The sequence below is a fragment of the Convolutriloba macropyga genome, chromosome 9, assembly GCF_964194025.1.
Source record: "Convolutriloba macropyga chromosome 9, txConMacr16.3, whole genome shotgun sequence".
Lineage (NCBI taxonomy): Eukaryota > Metazoa > Xenacoelomorpha > Acoela > Convolutidae > Convolutriloba > Convolutriloba macropyga.
This window is the reverse complement of record NC_134476.1, coordinates 6936060-6956980: the sequence shown is the minus strand read 5'-3', so window position 1 is coordinate 6956980 and position 20921 is coordinate 6936060. Positions and strand designations below refer to the sequence as shown.

Below are 20921 nucleotides of genomic sequence, written 5' to 3'. Positions count from 1 at the left end.
AGAATACATATATGACATTTAATACTTAACGGTATTGTCGAATGACGCAATGTATGACGGTATGGTTTAATGCCACTGTGCTTGAGAATACATTTGTTATAATACCGGAAAATTGACTCATCAGGTTTAAATTCTACGTGGACAGCTAGAATTGGACAATCCCTACAATAATACGCTGTTCCTTGGAAACTTAAGGCAAATTCACGAAGATTGAAGCTGTGAAGAGGACAAACAAATTCTTTAACCCAGTACGTTGAGCTGTGAACTCGAGATAGAGCTAGAGGCTGTTTTGACACTACCCCCCGAAAAGGAGCAGAAGGAGGATTGTCTAGTTGATGACCGGAGTCTGTCCCGTGTGAAAAAATTGAAGAAACGATTTGAGTTCCTCGACCTCTTTTCAGAAGGCAGCAATGTTTGAGATGCAGACTAGAAGATGAAAGAGATGCACGATGCAGACATTCTACCCACGACCAGGGCACAAAAAAAACTGTAAGACTCCATCAAAAAACTTGGTTTTGATGCATTAAATTGATTAATTATCCGGCAAATCTAGTGCCCCCATTGCCCCAGAAGGCTGATTTTTTTGAATAACGGTCAACGATAACCCACCCCATTTACTTTTTTGTTGAAAAACATCGAATTTGAAAATTTTTGGTCAAAATTTTGGAATTGACCAAATCGGGCTAAATACTAGTAATTGGAACGGGCAAAGTCTTATACGAAATAGGAAACTCAGCGAAGCAAAAAAAAAGGTTTGAAAAATTTGACCAAAGTTGATATAATTTTGCAAAAAATTTATATAAAGCGTTGATAGATGGCGAATCCAACATTTGTATAGAAAAGGGTAGAATAAAGAGTTTGGTCAAGATTTTCAAATTTTGAAAAAAAAAAGAATCAGATAACTTATTTTTTTTACAAATAAGCGCTTATTCTTGGTAACTCGTGAAAATCGTGCATTTAACGTCAAGGTTCGGAGTTTGAGCAAAGCTCAAATCAATTATGTTGTAAAACATTATATGGTTTTCATATTAGCTGCAAGTTCACTGCATCACGCCATAAAAACCTTGCCTCAAGCATTACAAGACCATTATAAAAAAGGAATTTACGCATTACCGGGTCTGAGTTTTAATCCTAACGCTTTGAAAGTACGAAAAACCGCGCATTTTCAATTGAGTCACTTCTTCCGTGATAAAAAGAGGCTAGTTATATGGCATGATGTGGTGAACAATTCATTGTCCCGTCATCGCAGTAACAACAATAAGCCTTTAACACCTTCGCAGCTTATTGAAGTGCTTGAAAAGTATCAGGAGCGCATAGAAGCTATAGTGTATTGCCCCAGAGAGGGAACTCCTGATATTTCTGATCAGCTCAAGCGTAGTACTCTAGTTACCATACACTTAGTGAAAGACATTGTGTCTAGACGTAAACAGAAAGATCCTAGTTTACTTAAAGAGTACAGAGCATTACACCAAAGGCCTGCGCTTGAGCTGAAAACACTCACTATAGTCTTAGCTCATAAGAACAACCTCCGGTCCTTGATAACACGTTCCCGACCGAAGAAACTTTCAAAGCGCCGTCGTAAAACACTTCGCACCCGTCATGCGTTTGAGGAGGCGGAACTCACACAAGCCTTTGATAACCTGAATGTCACTTAGTCTTGCGTTGTTGTGGGAGTCTACCCGCTGACTGGCGGCGTGAATTAGTTAACTCACGAGTTACGGGTTAGTTTGTGGTTGGTTCTCTCCGATAGCGCTTTACTAAACGTTTCGCTCTCCCCATTCTTTGAGTTATTCGCTACCGTCAGTTTTCGGCAAGGTTATCTGGTTTCATTTTTCCGTTTCCTTTCTTTTGTTTCCGTGTCACCTTGTTTCTTTCTATCCCCCGTTTAATTTGTTGTATGATGTAGTATGTTGAATTTTTGCTGTAGTAAAATTTCTTTCTGCTAGTATGCTGGTTTGTTGTTTAGTCTCGTTCCTTGCTAGGGTGTGACGAAAGTTCATTCTAGAGTTACGGCTGGTTTGTTTCGTGACTTTCACCACACTTGTTTGCTAGCAATTTGTTATAGCTTTATTAATTTTTGTAGTATGCATTTTTGTTTGCTAGGGTGTGACTTAAGTTTGTTCTGGAGTTACGGCTAGTAAATTTCCTGACCTTTTCGACTTTTGGTTATACTACATCGTTGCCGTTATTTGTTTCATCTCTGATGTTTTGATGCCGTAGATAAAGCCCCATAATGTTTTGTGCTAGGTCACCTAACAGTAGCTCCTCTCCGTCTTTCTAGGGTGTGACTTAAGTTTATTCTGGAGTTACGGCTAGTTTGTTTGGTTGAGTTCGTTGCTGTGGTCTGCTAGCATTGATCTTCCCGCCTCCTCGCTTGTGGTTAACCGTCTCCCTCACGTGCTATCCCGGCTTCCCGTCCGTCGCGCGCTACCCGTTCAACGTTCCCTTCTCCTCCGTACCGTTTTCCCGTTTCGTCGCGCGCCATCCGCCCGACGTTTCAGCCCCGCCCGTGACATTTTCGCTTCGTCGCGCGCTTTTCGCCCGACGCTCCCGTTTGTCTGTCCGGTTTCCCGTTGCGTCGTGCGTTACTCGTTCGGCGTTTCTTCCCGTCCGTCCCGTCTCCCGTTCTGCCCATTTTCGCGCTTCCTGCGCACCGTTCTTTCTTTCTCTCGCCGGGTACTATTGTACTCGACGAACATCTTTGCTCTTTGGCGGTTTGCTGGGCCAACCGTCACACTAGGGTTCGGTATAACCCATTTGTGTTGTGCTGTTGCATGTGTGTGTACTTTATATTAGTACCCAATTAAACTTGTGCTTCCTGTTTTTCTTAAGATCATGACAACTTTGCAGGACAAATTCAACAAACTTTATAGTGCGAGGGCAAAATTAGAGGCTGAACTTAATAACATCTATTGTGAAATTAACAATGCTGTTGATAAGCAAGACAGGAAAGTTAAGATCGAACGTCTGCTTGTGAAGTGCAAAGACGCTTTTATTAGAGTAGTTGATAAAAATGAAGAGCTCTTTGATCTGGCACAAAAGACTGAAAATCCAGATGCTGCCTGTAAGAACCTTGAAAAATGGTTAGAGACTGTAACAAAGAAAACTGATGAGTTCATTGCTGCTGCTCGAGGGTATATCAATTCGGTCCATGACAAAGAGACAGCAGAGCAGTATACCTCTCACCATTCAAAATCAAGTTCACATATGACTTCCTCAAAAAGATCAAGTCAGCGTCAACGAGACTTAGAACTATCAAGATTCAAAAGGGAGGAGCTTGAGAAACAACATGAAGCAAAGCTTCGCATTGCTAGACAGCGTCTCGAAATCGAAAAACAAACGAAATTGCGGGAATTGGAAATTGAGCAGCTTGAGGAGGATCATCGCAAGGAAGTAGCTGCTGCAGCCCTTGAGGAAATTGAGTTGATGACAAGATGAGTGGGCTCTTTACGGAAAGAAGTTCAGTCAAGAGCAAGAAACTTGTTCAAGATTGGGTTAATTCGTCACCGGCCGGGAACATGGCAGATGTTGCAAACGAACCGAGTTTGCACTTTTCTGGTTCCATCGCCCAATCCAACCAAGCAATTGTCCAACGACCTTCTTCAGCTCAACTTCCAAACTCACACTTCAATCTCAATACACATGGTCAAGTTGAGGCCAACATCAACCTCCCTGTCCATGAACCAATAAGTAGAACCAATGTAACCAATGAAGCACATAATGCAAACAACATCATGCAAGAACAGCAACAGCCTCAATATACGCCTCCATCACCAGTAAACTTTGGTTTGCCAACTCAACTAAACGCCCCAAACACAGCCCGACAACTGTCTCAAGCAACAATGCACTTCGATGGTTTACAGTTAGATCATCAATTCCCTCGCAGGTCGAGCATGCCGGGACAGTTGAATTTAGTCAGCCCTCCGCGTTCACCACCTTTAAACACACTCGTTAATGCTCCGCTAGCACTTAATCCGCAACAAGCACACATAAATGTACCAGCCCCCCCATCCCCCGTTCTAAACCCCGCACCACCGCATTTCCCGTTAATCCCACCAGCATTCCGCTTTCCTCCTTCGCCGCCACAAGCACTCCCACTACACGGCACTAACCCCGTGGCGAATAATGTCAATCTGTTACCCCATTCTCCGCCTGCACCATTCGTTTCCTCCGCAAACGTTTTTGTACCTCAATTAATTCATTCACCACCCCCACAAAAGACCGTTCAGCCCCAAAGTTTTGTCCCTATAACCCACGCACCTCCTGCTCCTCCAGATCCAAATGTCTGGCGTTTTCCAGCAGCAGTCCCATCTAATGCAGTACCACTTGTACGAACATTCGCAAACTTATACACCGTACAACCGGCCCCGTCAATCAACCCTCATATATCTACATCGCACCGCTCCTCTCATGTACAAGCAGCAGCAGGCGCTCAAAATTACGTAACATCAGACTTCATGCAAGCGAATCCATTTAGTTCTTCCACAGGTATCGCCCCCACCTTTGTCACTCCGATCATTCCGCCAACGTATGGAGCTACCGTTCCGAACCCATTGTGTTGGGGTGGCCCGCCGCATCCCACACCTTCGGCTCCTTCTTTGGACTCTGCGGATTTGATAAAGCAGTTGGCGGAGGCAATTACTTGTAAGAAGAACGATCCACTGCCCGAGTGGAAGTTGTCACAGTACAACGGTGATCCCCTGCAGTGGCACGAATGCGTCGGACAATTTAAAAGCGCCATAGACGCACAGTCCTTGACTGATGACGTCAAGTTAACATACTTAAAAACTCTTGTAACTGGAAAAGCTAAAACCGCCATCGCTGAGTTCGCATACTGTGGCGTAATGTATAAGGACGCACTTAAGACACTCGAACGTAAATTTGGCCAACCACAGGCAGTAGTCAGTGCACACTTAGACAAACTCAGCTCTTTTCCTCCACTTAAGATGCACAATAGTGACAACATCATTAACTATTCTGCAACAATTTCAAGTCTTGTTGGGGTCTTTAAATCACTTTCATATGACTCAGACCTTAAGAGCGCCTCACTTCTCAACACGGCTGTGCAAAAATTGCCGCCCAATCTGAAAGAGTCTTGGTCACTCTTCACAGTGAAGAAACATTGGGTAAAGCCAACACTCCTTGACTTCAACGATTGGTTGAAGGAGAAGGCCGAGGCACATGATTTAATGAAACAAACTTCATCGAAGGCAAGAACTGAGGATAACACCAACTCAATAGTAAAGACCAAAGTTGCCTCAAGAACTTTTGCTGCTAATACACAAACTAAGGGCACTCAGAGACCAGCCTCAACATCGTCAACGCCTGCAACACCTCGCTGCATTGTATGTAAAGGTAACCATCGCATCTGGAAGTGTAGGGTATTTAAAGAAAGGTCTCCCACTCAGCGAGCAAAGGTAGTGGCGGAAGCAAAACTGTGTTTCTCATGTCTGAGAGAAAAGCATATGTTCAGGCAATGCCCAAACCCCAGGAAATGCAGGAAGGACGGTTGCAACAGCTCCCATAACACTCTTCTCCACGGAGCTGAGAGGGTTTATCCATCTAAATCCCCTTCAAACAACAACAACAGTAATTCTAATGCTGGAGCAAATCAAAGTAAACTTCCTAGTGTCCAATCATCGAGTAAGACCACCACTTTGTCATCTGTGAGTAATGTGAAAGGCCTCCTTCAGGTGACTGAATTACAGTTGAAGAGCCCTTGTGGTAAAGATACCACGGCTCTAGTTTTGTGCGATACCGCTTGCAGTAACTCTTGGGTGTCCAATGATCTTGCAAATAGACTTGGTTTGCACGGTACAGCATTGAAACTAACAGTCAAGGGTATAAATACCGAGGAGGTTGTAGACACTAAGCTAGTTGAAGTAATTGTAACACCACGCGACAACCAAGCATTTGAACCATTTAAAGTCAGCCCTTACGTAAAGGAAAATTTGAATGTTGGCGCCGATGTCATTAACATTAAAGCACTTCAGGAAACATACCCGCACCTAGCAGTTCTAGACCCAGTTACATATTGCTATCGAAACATTGAGATGATACTTGGACAGGATGTGTATCATGCCATCCACCCGTTAGAGTACTTCGCTTCCGACGAGAAGTGCTCGCCCTTCGCTGTTCGCTTACCCATAGGTTGGGTTCTAAGCGGCCCTCTACCGTCGTCTTCAGGTATAGTCTCGACTTGTTTTAAAGCAAATATGGAGCAGGATTTTGAACTCGCTAGTCAGGTCAAATCTTGGTACGACATGGAGTCGTACGGCGCACTAAAGCAAGTAGACCCACGATCCTCCTCGGATGCACGTGCGCATGAAATTCTTGAAAACAAAACCGTGCATAATGGAAAAAAGTACGATGTCGGAATGCTATGGGCTGAAGATAACATCGAACTGCCCAACAATTATTTCTCAGCGCTTGTTCAATTAAAATCTTTGGAAAAGCGGCTTGCGAAAGACCAGACTTTAAGGAAAAGTACTCGAATACCATCAAAGAGGACTTAGACAAAGGCTACGTAGTAAGGGTCAACGATGCTCATAAGGTGGAAAGTCGCTCGGAACGAGAGTGGTACCTACCACACCATCCAGTTGTTAACCCGAACAAGCCGGGCAAGGTCCGTAGGGTACTAAACGGAGCAGCTAAATTCCATGGCGCATCTCTTAATAAGTCATTACTCACCGGACCTGACTTACAGCAAAACCTAATCTATGTACTCCTACGGTTCAGACAACATCAATTTGCCGTATCCGCCGGCATCGAGGGAATGTTCCTCCAAGTTGGAGTGTTGCCATGTGATCAACCATCATTGCGCTTTTTGTGGCGGGAGGACCCCACATCAAATGTTGTGGTACACCAGTATACGCGCCACATCTTTGGGGCAAAAGATTCGCCCACTTGCGCCAACTACGCACTTCAGCGCACGGCACGCGATAATGCTAAGGAGTACCCAGAAGCGGCGAAAGCCGTCCTTGAGAACTTCTACATGGACGATTACTTGGACTCTGTGGAATCCCCCGAGAGGGCCCTCATTAGGTCGAAGGAATTGGTACATCTTCTCCATCTAGGTGGGTTCAAGCTTACTAAGTTTGTAAGCAATGTACCAGATATGGCTGACCGAATTGATGGGTCTGCTCAATCCACTGAACCGAAGGTCATCGTTTCATCCAAGGAGGAATCAATGCACGTGCTTGGGCTTAAGTGGGATCACAACACTGATACTCTGGTTGTGAGTAGGGGTACTAACAGCACCATCACGAAAAGTTTAACACAACGCTTGGTCTTAAGTCTTGTGTCAAAGGTCTACGACCCAATTGGTCTTGTCGCACCGTTCACTGTTGGTGCTCGGTTAATCTTGAAAGACATTTGGCGTGTCAATGGACAAAGTTGGGATGACGAGTTACCTAAGGACACAGTTGACAGATTCCTTGCCTGGTGTATTGAACTGCCGCGGTTAGCTGAGATCACTATACCGAGAAGTTACTTTTCAGGACCATTCCAACATCTTGAACTCCACATGTTTGGTGATAGCTCGCAAGACGTATTCAGTGCAGTAGGATTTCTTAGGGATCAAGTAACTTGCACCTCCGGGGAGATTAAAACAGAGCTGGCGTTTGTCTTGGGCAAGGCCCGTGTTGCACCTATGAAGGTAATGACAGTTCCTAAGTTGGAATTACAAGCCGCTCTCCTCACTGCCCGTTTAAAAAGGGAAATCTGTCGAGCATTAACGGTTACTGTGGATAAAGTCTTTATGTGGACAGATAGTACCATCGTCTTGCAGTGGATAAACTCAACAAACAAACACCCCATCTTCATTGCAAATCGTGTTAGTGAAATCCTGGAGAACACCAGCGTTGAACAATGGAACCACGTCGTTACTTGTGATAATCCGGCAGATGCTGGCACGCGTGGCATGTCCGCTGAAGTTTTGCAATCAAGTAGCTGGGTGAGGGGTCCTGACTTCTTGAGAACTAAGCAATTCCCTTTTGTGCCAAATACTGACGTCGTTGATAACATCAAGCTCGGCGCTGTAACCAAGGAACAAGATGATGACTCCATCTCATCTTTAGCCGCATCCGTAACCAAGCCCCCTAAGGAACAAAGCATCAATCTAATCCCGTTTGATAAGTTCAGTTCTTATCAAAAATTGCTTCGTGTCACCGCATATGTGCTCCGTCTTTTACCATCTCATGAAAGTTACCGTACCGTAGACGGCAGCATAGCCGACCCTGTTGAGCTTGACGAAGCCGAGCGTCATCTCCAGTACTTGGTTCAGGGAGAGTCCTTTAATACTGAAAGAAAGGATCTTCTTGACAACAAATCCGTTAAGAAGAACAACCGCATTGCTCAGTTTACTCCGTTTATTGGGCCTCATGGCCTCATCCGTTCTTCTGCTCGACTCCGACGGCTAGTGGAAATTGACTTTGACACTAAGCATCCTATCGTGCTGGATGCGCGTCATACTTTTGTTAAACTGTTTCTGCGGCATACTCATTTGAAGAACCATCATCAGGGCATTGATTACTTAAGGTCAAAGGTACAGGAACGTTACACCATATTAAAACTACGTTCCACACTGCGTTCAATCAAATCAAACTGCGTCTTGTGTAGAAAGTTCCGTGCGGCAATCATTCAACCTATCATGGCAGACCTTCCAAAGGAGAGACTCGCTTACCAGTCTCCTCCCTTTACCAACACCGGGGTTGATTACTTCGGCCCATTCTACGTCACAGTTCGTCGGACTACCGAGAAGAGGTGGGGATTTCTCTTCACTTGTCTCACTACTCGTGCTGTCCATGTTGAAGTTGTCCCGTCCATGGACACTAGTTCCTGTGTAATGGGAGTGGAGCGGTTCGTCTACCGTCGGGGTACTCCTGCTATGATTTGGCCGGATAATGGTACGAACTTCATTGGAGCGGAGAAAGAACTCCGTGAATGTGTGGAAAAATGGAATACGCTTAACATTGCCACCAAACTTGCACATAAAGGCATTAAGTGGAGGTTCAATCCACCCAGTGCGCCACACCAAGGTGGCATCTGGGAGAGGCTAGTTCGAAGTTTTAAAAGAGTACTGTACACTATCCTCGGTACGCGTCGCCTCACAGATGAGGTGTTGAACACTACTTTTTGTCTGGTCGAATACGCACTAAACTCACGTCCCTTAACGCCCGTAAGCGCCGACCCGTCCGACCTAGGCGCAATATCACCTAACCATTTTCTACTCGGTAACCAAGCAAACAGAATTCCGTCTATCGTTGGCGTCGACGAGTTCGATCATCGTAAGCGGTACGCCCGCACAGTCCTACGCCAATGCAATTTGGGCACGTTGGCTTAAGGAGTATGTACCTGCACTGAACCGTAGATCTAAGTGGCAGACGCCTGCCGAGCGTCACCTCAATGTTGGTGATTTAGTTCGGATCGTTGAAGAAAGCAACCCTAGGGGTCACTATCCAACTGCTCGGATTGAAGAACTCCGTTACGGTTCCGACAGCGTCGCCCGTTCAGCCGTCTTACGCACGTCGTCGGGATCGCTTGTCCGCCCACTCGTTAAGCTTGTACCAATCCTCCCAACATCTTCTTCCGGGCCGGAGGATGTTACCGAGTAAATTGAATTGAATAAATTATATCATTAGATAGAGAATTTTTGTGCGTATTATATCAAAACTTTCGCTTAGATTTTCCGTTCTAAATGCAACACACGTATTATTTCTGAGAAATACCAAAGCCGATTTCCCACTAAGAATAACTTCCAAAATGGCTCAAAACTGTTCGCTTAGCCTAACAAATTCGGCTTTTTGAACGGATTAGTTTAAATTGGTGACCTAGATTAAGACCTGCCAACAAAGTTAACTAGATTTGCCGAGGCATTCTGATGTGCTATCCGTTGAATGTTGTCTTTGTATAGTACGTTACTTACAGTAGCTTTTACGTAAAAGTTGCTCGATCTCTACTTGATTATTCAATTAAAAAACACATCGAAAGACTGTTTTATTCAGCTTTAGTTTCAAAGGTCAAAGTTCAAATTTTAAACATGCAGATATCTAGCAAAACACTGACCATTCGCATGCCCCGAGCTTTTCAAACGTTCGCTTGCGTTGCAACTTTATGGGACTTACTATAGCTCATTGTTTTTTCATCGTTTTTCGTGATAAAGAAAAAATATTATAGTAAGTCCCATAAAGTTGCAACGCAAGCGAACGTTCGAAAAGCTCGGGGCGTGCAAATGGGCAGTGATTTGCTAGATATCTGCATGTTTTAAATTTGAACTTCGACCTTTGAAACGTTCGACAACGTTGCAACTTTATGGGACTGACTATATTCATCACGAAGGCGTAGTTTATTTCTACAATTAGCAAACTTTCACTTTCACTAGAAATCAGATGTTTTTAGCTCTAAACCAAAGATTTCGTAATAAAGATCTTACCATGGTCGTATAGATCTGCCGTTTTCTGATCTATGGTTTCCTGAGAGATGTTTTTGTTTTTTTATTTCTTCAAAATATTTTAGAGCTCAAATTTTACAGTAATTCCGAAATTTAGAATTTTTCCTTTGAATTATAACTAGAAACTGAGGGATATAACATGGCTATTCTTTCTTTTTTCTCTGCGATGGGTAAATGATATCAGAAAAAATTCCTGAAGTAGTTTTTTATCTCATGTAAATTCCCCCATTTTTGACGAAAATTATCGGAAAATCCTGAAGCATAACATCTTACAGCTGTGCCTTGTAACAAAAGTCTTGCTGTTTAGTTGCTCATAATAAAATTGCTATTTAGCAATGGCAAAGAAAGTTTAAAAACTATTGACGGTAAAAAAAATTCAAATGTCTCTTACAAAGAAGAACAAAAGCTGACTGTTGCATAACCTGGTGGACTTTGATAAAAAGCTAGTGGGTGACAAAAAAGTGCAAACCAAATTACCATTTATTAAGGACTCAATTAAAATTTGATTTTACCCGAAAAAACGTGCTTTGTTTTAAAAACTCACTTTTACTAAGGTTCAATTAATCTGTTGAATACTAATTAAAGCGAGTGATTGGGTAGCCGCGATGACGTCAATCTCCTAACAATATGTTGAAGCAAGTGTTTGAAAGTCAGCACAAGAAATACTCCTGATGTTTGTGTTTTCCCTCATCAAACCGTAGAAAAATTTTCTCACTGAAAAAAAATTGTTTTGTTTTGTTCTATCATGGTAGAGAATTAAAACATGGTAAAATATTATTTTTGCCAACAATACTTCAAACATGTGTAACAGAAATTTTTATGCGGGAAACGTCAAAACCTTCAAAAAGCAGTAGTAAGCCGTCAAAAAAGCAGTATTAGGTATTACCGTCAAAAAGCAGTAATATGCATACCGTTAACACAGGAACCCTGATGTATTGCAGATGAAAATATAATATGTGAATTCTCCAACAATCATAAACAAAGAAGACTTTATTCTCATTTATAGCAAGAATCTCTTTAGTCAGTTGTCTGATATTGTACATTATGTGTACATCCCTGAATCCGGCGTTTTATGTGTTTATCGCCGTTATTATTAGAGATATTCTTAAGTCTTATCCCGAGTCAGTTAGTCAGTTTGATTTAGGTAAGTTTACTTTGTGCTCAGAAATAAGTGCTCAAATAGGGTCCGAAATAGTATTAGTTAATCTTGCATTGATTCAGAGCAGTTAATACTGTCTCTATAGAGCTTTCCAACTTGAAAAACTGCGCAGATAAAATGACTTATTAGTTTGATTGAGCGACTATTGGGAGGTTGGAACAAAAACGGAGAGGAAAAAATTTTTACGAAGTGTTAAAATAAGTTTTGAAATTAAAGCTACTATTTTCTTTCTTGTTTCCTTGATTGTTTTTATAAGCGCGCTTTGAGATGGCATCTCATTTTCATATTTGTGTTTTTTCTTGTGTTTTATTGGTTTCTGTGTTGTTCTCTGTTCATGCGTTTCGTTTCAATGTGTGAAAAACGTGTTTTGGAAATTTAAAAAAATGTAAGAAATTGAATGTAATGAGATATTTTATAGATCGATTTGTTAAATTTCCGATTAAATTTTACCAGTTCGTTTTTATCGGTCAAAACACTGAATGATGACAGAAATGAAGTTACTCCTAAAATGGTTTTTAGTAAACAGTGGATTGATATTGAGGGTAAACTTTATTAAAAAGTCTCGCAATTATTGCATTCGAAAAATATTTAGGTAGCAAAAAATCTTTTTGATGCTTCAATTTTTCTTGATGCCTCAATACACTATCAAATTTCTACGAAAACAAGGGGAGTTGGCATCCGTTGTGCTTTATCTGGAAAGGTTCCAATTTTGCAGATAACTATTTTATAAGGGTCTGAGGGAAATTTACGATAGCACAGCAGACACGAACAATGTGTTTTTTTCGAAAATCAGTGCGGTGATTTACAATTAGTTTATACGTTCTTCGGTCACCAAGACATTGAGAAAGTGCTTTGTTCCAAATTTTTTATAAAAGAACAACAATTCCTTAACGACTGGGTTATCAGCTTTCATTTCTAAATGTTATTCAAAAATTTTGAGAATCCGAATAAATGGTTTTAAAAACATTTTTTTAATTTTAAAAATGTAGAAACCGAATGTTTTGGTTTGTAAAATTCAAAAGCAGCAACAACTGGTGTTTCTTTTTCAGCTTCTGGACTAATTTTTTTGACAACAATTTTGAAAATATAAAACACACACAAAAAAATGTTTTGTCCATAAGAAACCAATCAAATTACATAAAATAGCCGTGATTGAGTCTCTTGACCTAATGAGTATCTTGACTAAAATTCCAGGCCGAGCAATAAAATCCAAAAAATTTATTGGAACTATAACCGTTTTTCAGTTTTGTAGATTCAAAAAATTTTAAAGGTCAGCCATTCTTTACAAAATTCTCCTGGGGGACTTTTAATTAGGCATGTGAAAAAAATTAGAGACAATTAAAATCTATTCTGCCCCCCAAGCTTTGTGGCCATATAACATTATCGCCCCAAGGCAAATGTACTATTTTCTACATAGTAACATTTGATATAACAACACATAAATTTTAATTTGGATGCACCAAAAACACTGGGGAGGGATATAAAATATCCGACATTTTTTTTTGCAAAATTTTTATCTGAATGATGCTCTAAAATTCGAAAATTTTGTCACAGCCTAATGCATTCCCCTATTTTGGTGCCAATTTTTCCCTCATTTTGACGTAAAAAATTGACGCCGGCTAATGCAATTTATAAATTGCAAGGCGTGTATGTTGGATTCTACTTTTTTCCGCTTTTTTCTACTTTTTTCTACTTTTTTCTACTTTTTTGTAGGGTAGTAATGGCGGTGTTAATTATAAGGGGTTGAAAATCGGGGATACGTTGAATGAGGTTAAAGTCACGGGGTGAAAAAATAGGACACCTTTAATGTGAATTTTGAAACGGAAACAGTTCAATAGGACGAAAACTCAACTCCTTGTGGCTACGACACTCGATACGTATGCTCTAGGCTTGTCGATTCGCTCAAATCGGAATTCGGCCTTGAGGTCTATTCGGCTTTCGAGTACGAGTTTGTAATTCTGAAGGACAATCGACCCATGTTTGACGAGGGAACCCACATCTACTCCCCCATCGTGTTCAAGAAAATGGAGAACTTGTGGTTCTCAGTAAGTATCGGGTCTTATTTTGGCTCAGTTTCAAAATGTTAAAAACGAAATAGCAGTGAAAGTAACAAGAAACAAAATTCCTTAACCAAAAATCAAAATTGTACAAAATTATTTGAACATAATTAAATTGGAAATATATCAGGATGTTAAAGTTAAAAATATCATTTTGGAATATGGAGTTGAAATTTGCAGAAGACAAAGATATATGATACGAGACAGTTTGAAAACGAATGAAAAAAATTGTTCATTTAATTTTGAGACTGATCGGTGCCTTCTAAACCAAGATCTTTTCTAAATTCATTTCTTCTTTATTTTGAAAAAAAAACGTATGGATTGAGAATCTCGTGAAAAGCCCGCCCCCATTTATCACTTTTACCCCTCACTTGCCTTGGTCTTTCGAAACAAATTTTTGGTACATGACCTTTTCGAACTAGCTTTTTGCGGTCTTCACCATTAGAGTTCCCTCTCCAATTTAGGTCATATAAAGTATAGCTCCCCCCATCATGGTGATTATACATATTGTGGGGGGGGGGGGGCTATTTTTTCTTCATGGTGATTATACCATATTGTGGGGGGGGGGGGGGGGGGGGGGAGGGCTATTTTTTCCGGGGGGCGGGGCTATAATTTGAAAGACCCGCTTTTTGTTCAAGCAGTGCCCTTCTATACCCCTTTTTGGTCGAGCACCTTCTTTTCACTCTTTTTTTTTATGAAACAAGCTCTTTTGAAACCAATTTTTAGTCCAACACGTTTTTTTATTCCACTTTTAGTCTAAAATTTTTCTTAAACACTTTTTTGGCCGAGCAAGGTTTTATTCATACTTTTTGTTGGTAAAATTCAGTGAAATTTTGGTCAACTGCCGACGAAAAGCTTGCTATGTGATGATTAGCCGTCAATCTTTAATTTATTTCTATGAATCCACAATAATCCAGGAAGCAACGCCATAACTTTTTTGCAACGAGCGAATCAAGCAGACAATTTGATATAATGGTTACGTGACCATACTTAAGACACTCACGTGCACATTTTAAAATGCCGCAAGTCTGCAGTGCCAGAAGTTAAAATGCCAGAAGCTCCTATATAGCCACAAGTTGACTCCCGTTAGCTTTCGCCATTTCAAGCAGAGTCACCTAACCATAACTTAAACACGGAATGCGCACGTTTTAAAATGAAGAAAGTCAACGGTAGGCAATTTCCAGCAAAGTAGGAATTTTGTGACATTTTATCGTCCTTCACGGCAGACTTTCGGCGTTTCAAAAAGTGCACGTGAGCGTTTTAATGTTAGCTTAATGAATTGCGAAATTTTATATTCGTTGCATGAAAAATTTTGTCGCTGCTTTGCGAATTCTATTGCTTCATTGTTTTTTTTAGGAAATCACCTTCAAAGCAAGAGTGAGAAAACCTTGCTAACGTCAAGAAGGTCATCGCGTCATAGGGTTTTTTATTTTGTTGAGACTTCGTTTACAGCAAACTGATTCAAGTATCTTAAAAAGAACATTTTGCTTACGCTTGTTATTAGAAAAGCGCTATCAAATGCGAGAGTAATTCCGCCCGGGTCGAGATGTCAGACATAAAAGATGTAAGATTTGATGTGAAATTAATGAAATAATGTAAGATTTGCGCTAATGAAAAATTCACTGCTGAAATCAACTAATTTTACAAAAAGAAACATCGGTTTGAATTATGCATTACAGTTAGATAAATCTGAGTTAAATTAAAACGAATATCAAGAAACGTAAGTAACAGTTAGCGCAGTGGTAGCGGACGAGACTGCTAAGCACAAGGGCAGAGGTTCGAAACCTAGGTGATTCGGTTTATTTTTGCATGAATTGATACAATCACCGCTAATCACACACACACACACATTTTAAAAAAAAACCTTTTCCCGGTTACCTAGTGCCCTCTGTGGCAAATTGGCCCTAGGGCAAATTTACAAAACCAGCGAAAATTTTTTGCAGCTAAACAATTCTTTTAATCTTCATTAGCGAATAATTTTGCTGAAATGCGTTTATTTTGACCGTGATAACTTTTTTTCAAACATTCTAGATAGTGGAACGGATGAAAATAGCCGGAATGACAGCCGAAGCCATGAACCCGGAGTTTGGACAGGGCCAGTTTGAAATAACAATGAAACCCGCTATGGGCTTGAAAGGTCCAGACAACGCTTTCATTTACAAGCAATGTGTGAAGGAAACAGCAATGGACAATAAGGTGTTTGCGACTTTCATGTCTTGTCCTTTTGCGGGTCTGCAAAATGGAGGGCATTACAATTTTTCACTCTGGGAAGGGGACAAAAACGCCTTTCATGACGATTCGGATCCGAATAAACTTAGGAATCTGTTTCATTTTTTTGTGATCAATGAGAGCATTTTTTTTTGCAAAAAAAACTTCAAAAAATTTGATTTTTTTTTCAACTGATTTATTTCGTTATTAAACAATTGTAGGAATGAACTATATTAGTTTGGTTCTTTAGTCTTTAGAACCCTTGCTGCTCATATTTTAAAATCTGTGTGAATAATAAAGTGTGTTCAAAATCGCGGTAAATGAATATAACTATGTTAAGAGAAATTCATAGCAAAATTATTTTAAAAAGTTCTCTGCAATTCAGAGAATCTCATAGCAAAATCATGAAAGGTTTTGCTGTAATTCAGAGAAATTCTGGCAAAACATGAAAAGTTATTCTATGAGTCAGAGCAATTCATATCAAAATCATAAAATTTCAATGATCCAGTTAGGAAATCATAATGTAATCTTACTGCAATTCTATAATCCAGAGTTTATCTTATCAAAATCATAAATTTTTTATGAACTTTCTATGCTCAGCGTTAAATGGTAATGAGATGTTTTATGACCCATTGATGGGAGTCAAAGAAATCAGCATAATCTATCGATGAGAACCAGTCGGATCCCAATTCGGTTGACAACCCTGACTCAATGCCAAAGTACGCATTATGCAATAGCCCTAATAATCTGTGGTTTAATTTTTTGATTTTGATGCAATCGTTGCCCATTCATGCAATTAGCGATTTCTAGAACAATCTACAAACATACATTATTTTTAACAAACTGAATTAGATAAAATTTATTTAAATTTTAGTGTACGATCCATTAATGGATCATACATTAAAATATAAGTTTTTTTTACTTCAGTTTGTTAAAAAATAATGTACGAATATTGAGCGATTTTTGGGTATATTGGGTATTTTGGCATGTAGTTAAGTGTCCTGGCATTAAAATAAAAATTACATTAAACATTTTGGTCGAGGTACGACTGAAAATGAAACAATTCCAACTTAGCCAAATTGCGAAACACTGGATTGCGGGTTTACTCAAACACGCACCTGCTCTCACGGCCCTAATTTGCCCAACTAACAACTGTTACAATCGCTACTTTGAAGGGGGGTTTGCACCCTTCAATATCTGCTACGCGCCCGAAAACCGATCGTCAATGATAAGGGTGAAGAACTCAAAATCAACTTCGACTTACTTGGAGTACAGGAGCCCGGGCTCAGCGGCTAATCCCTATTTGGTACTGGCCGGAGTTCTGGCAGCGGGGCTGGACGGCTTGAGGAACAAACTTGAGGTAAGTTAATTTTGATTAGGAGCGTCTTAAACTCAAATTAGTGAGTCAAATTACAATAAAATAAAATGCAAATAATGTGTTATAAAATATTTCACACTGCTAAATGAACAATTAACCGAAGCACCAAAAGCATGCGGCGTCTTCATGTCAGTAATATATTTTTTATTTTTGTTTCATTTCCCGACGCATGGCAATCTCAATTTTTCTTACCATTGTTAATTTTTAGGGAAATTTTAAGGAAATTCTCTTTATCTGCTGTTTATTCGCTCCATCTGTTTTTGTCACAAGTTTAGCCGAATAGTTGTTAGAGCAAATCATCATTAGCAAAATAGTTTTTAATTAAAAATGCTGAAATACTTTAACGGGAGTTGACGGGAATCGAAAAAAAATCATAGACTGAAACTATACTAACGAACAGAGAAGTGGCTACGACTTACTGACCTAGTACACATGATTAATTATAAGTAAATTTGGCCCACTTTAACAATGTCTTCAGTTATAAAAACCTTATTTTCAAAAGTAAGTAAATTTACTCAAAATTTTAGTACCGGTTGAAGCATGATGGCAAAAAAAGGGGTGTAAATTTTGATATTAAAATTCAAATTAAAATCGGCATTCTGTGAGCAAAGAAACATTTCAAATCAGCACTGAATAAATTATTCCCAGTCTGTATTTTTTATTGTGTGCAGTTTTGATCAGGTTACTTTTAACTCAAATCATTTTAAAATTTAGATCAGTTCAGTCTGAACACTCAAATCTGTACAGTCAAAATTACATTTTGTAAATAACCCGGACATCATTTTTTCAGAGCCAAATAATCATAAAAACAAAGGATCAAGAGCATTTGTCAATTACAGCGGTGCTAATGTAATACGAAAAGTGAATGAGTAGGTTTTAAGTTAAAGGTTTTATTAATAACTTGCGGCAAATCTTATATGATCTTAGAAAATGCTCATTGAAAAAAAACTTATACAGTTCAAGTTTGGCATGTGATTGTACAGTCTCTCATTCCTTAAACATTGCCTTTCGTGCCAAAATTTCACATTTTTCTTTAAAGAAATCAGCAGAATATATTCAAAACACCAAGAGCTGTATTTAGAAACGGTTGTCAGAAGCAAACATCAATTAAAACAAAAGCATTTTTGTGTTATACTCCGGGGTTCAGTTACAACCACCATTTCTGCACAAAAAACGGAGAAAATTTCGTTGAGAATTTCGTGATTTTTCAGATCCTGAATGAGGAAGTTTGTCAGTTAACATTTTTTTTAAAAAGCTTTCTTTCATGGAAAGTTGCCTGCTAATTTTCTGTATCAGTCCGGCTAATGCCTTGAAATTTTTCAAGAATAATTTTGTAATAAAATAGGGGTGAAATATACCTATTACTGCATTCGCTGCATTTTTTTGAATAAAATTGTTTCATATATATTACATTATATATTTCTTTGTCCTGTTATGAACTCACGATACCTATTATAGCAGTCAAATTTCTTCCAGTACCCCACCATCACTATTTTACTACTTTATAAACTTTTTTGTCTTCGGACAAAATTTGCGACTCTCTATGGTAAAATGTTTGCATTCAAGGCTGAAAAACGCATTTTGACGAGAATTAACAGCATTAACCACGTTACGTTTTTGAGTGGTTACATTTTTGAGTGATTTTTAGCGTCCAGCAACTCAACTCCGGTATACGACCTTAATAGCCCCCCAAGCCCTTAAACCCAACCCAAAATGAATCGAATGAAATCCTTTCTGATTCCTAAAAGTTGATCAAAAAGTCGTTGCAAAAATGATTTACTACCGAAAATCAAGATATTATTAGTTTGTTCACAGTATGGTTGTTTGTTCAACATTTTTTTGAAAATTTGATTTTGTACCAAATTATTTTGAACCTATGATATGTGGAATAGATTCTGGAATAAATAAGATAACACCCAAAAACGTCCAGGTAAAAATTACGGTGAAGCGCATTGTCCTAACGTGTAGTGGCTATAGTCTGCTATTTTGTAGGTATTAAGAATTTAAACTCGCAAATGCATGCTTCAGTTAACTATTCTAGATTTAAGTAAAAAATATTAGCGTGAGTTTAGCAGAGTCACGTAATATGGTTTGAAACACGCACATATTTTTAAAATCGGACATTCTAGAATCTGGAGCTGGCGAGATATGGCATTTGAAAACTTGTACATAGAGGTTTCATGTAAATATATGCAAGTTTGATATTGTACTCTAAAGTAAATCGGGCACCTTCTTCAAATTATTTGTTAGGAATTTTCATGCAACAATTCTTGAAGATGTTATTTTTTTTGCCCAGAACACAGTTTGTTTTTTTACAAACCTTGGAGTAGCGTTTCGAAATTGAAGTTAATTTAAAGATTTTTTTACGGGGTTTATCTTTGGATGGTTGTCTATGCTTTCTTTTTAAATTGAACATTTCCAGTCGCTGATAATAAAAAAGCTGCGGTTTTTTCTATCAAAACTTCTCAAGATTGCTTTACCTCTTTTCACCATTAATCTGTAATCTGTTCCTTAGAGTTGAAATAATCGAAAACGCGAAAGCCTGAAAACCTTGAAAATGAGCAGCAATGTAGTCATTTTAATGCTAAAACACTCATTTTTGATCCCGTTTGTTTTTAACATGTCTTTTTAGAACTTTCTTTTGGATTTTTCCAGTAGTTTTTGAAACATTCGCTTATTCCAACTTTATTTGACAAAAAGTACCAATAATAACAATTGACGATACAAATATACGTTATCAATTATTGAATAATGAAGCAATAAATTGAGGAAAGTTATTTTTTTCTTACTCAAAGAACAGTTTCTTTACTTCAATGCATTTATTTCGATATCAAATAGAGAAATTAATACTCACGAGTTTTACAAAAAAATAAGAAATTAGTTAAAAATTTTGATTTCAGCCCCCTCCAATCGGTTTCAATGGAGAAAAACAACTACCTCGAACTCTGGAAGCAGCTTTGGCTGCACTGGAAGAAGATGACGTCATAAGAAGTGCTCTGGGCGAAGATTTGATCGAGCCTTTTTTGATTCTGAAGAAACAGAAAGATCTACCAATCACAGATGATGAAGAACAATTCCTCAATTATTTCACACTTATTTGAAAATATTAGGGTTAGTCTGAATTAGTGTGATACGAAGATGCTGTGTGCCGATATAGTGATATGTAATATATAGTCAGTTATGAAGTGAGATATATAGTCAGATATAAAATTTGATCTATTTTATCTAATGTACCCCCCAGACGCCCCCGTGTTTTTATGATCTTCAGTTACAAGGGTTAAGTTTGTTATATTACAGTTTGATGTCTTATCAAACTTTGTTGACGAACTTTCATTTATGTTGTAAAATGTAATTCAAGTTTTCAATACGACCTCTTCAACCATATTTTCGAAATGAGAACTTTGTTCACAATTTTTTATGACCAAAAATTGACCTCTGATCAGTCGGAACCCAGCCCATTTTTTGAGCAGATTTGTGGAATGGTTATGCCGAAGATCGTTTCACGTTTTTCGACTAGGTGTTTCCCAGTCAACGGAACCTTGATACCAAAGCGAAATTTGTGAAACTTTTGAAAGATACAATAAAAACGTTCCATATCACGATTTGCTATTTTTCGCCAACCCTTGACACCAAAAATTGATCACTATTATAGTATATTAGACCGACAAT

General features: G+C 39.1%; 1 protein-coding gene across 1 annotated transcript in view; it reads left to right on the top strand.

Moving 5' to 3' along the window:
* The window catches only part of LOC142345582 (glutamine synthetase-like), a 22259-nt gene extending 1637 nt beyond the window's left edge, over nt 1-20622 (top strand). The window contains exons 2-5 of the mRNA XM_075397703.1: nt 13449-13654; nt 15698-15984; nt 16949-17234; nt 20153-20622. Of these exons, the coding sequence (XP_075253818.1) occupies nt 13449-13654; nt 15698-15984; nt 16949-17234; nt 20153-20353 (980 nt within the window). The 3' untranslated portion in view covers nt 20354-20622. The remainder of the gene's footprint in view (nt 1-13448; nt 13655-15697; nt 15985-16948; nt 17235-20152) is intronic.
* The last annotated feature ends 299 nt before the right edge of the window (nt 20623-20921 follow it).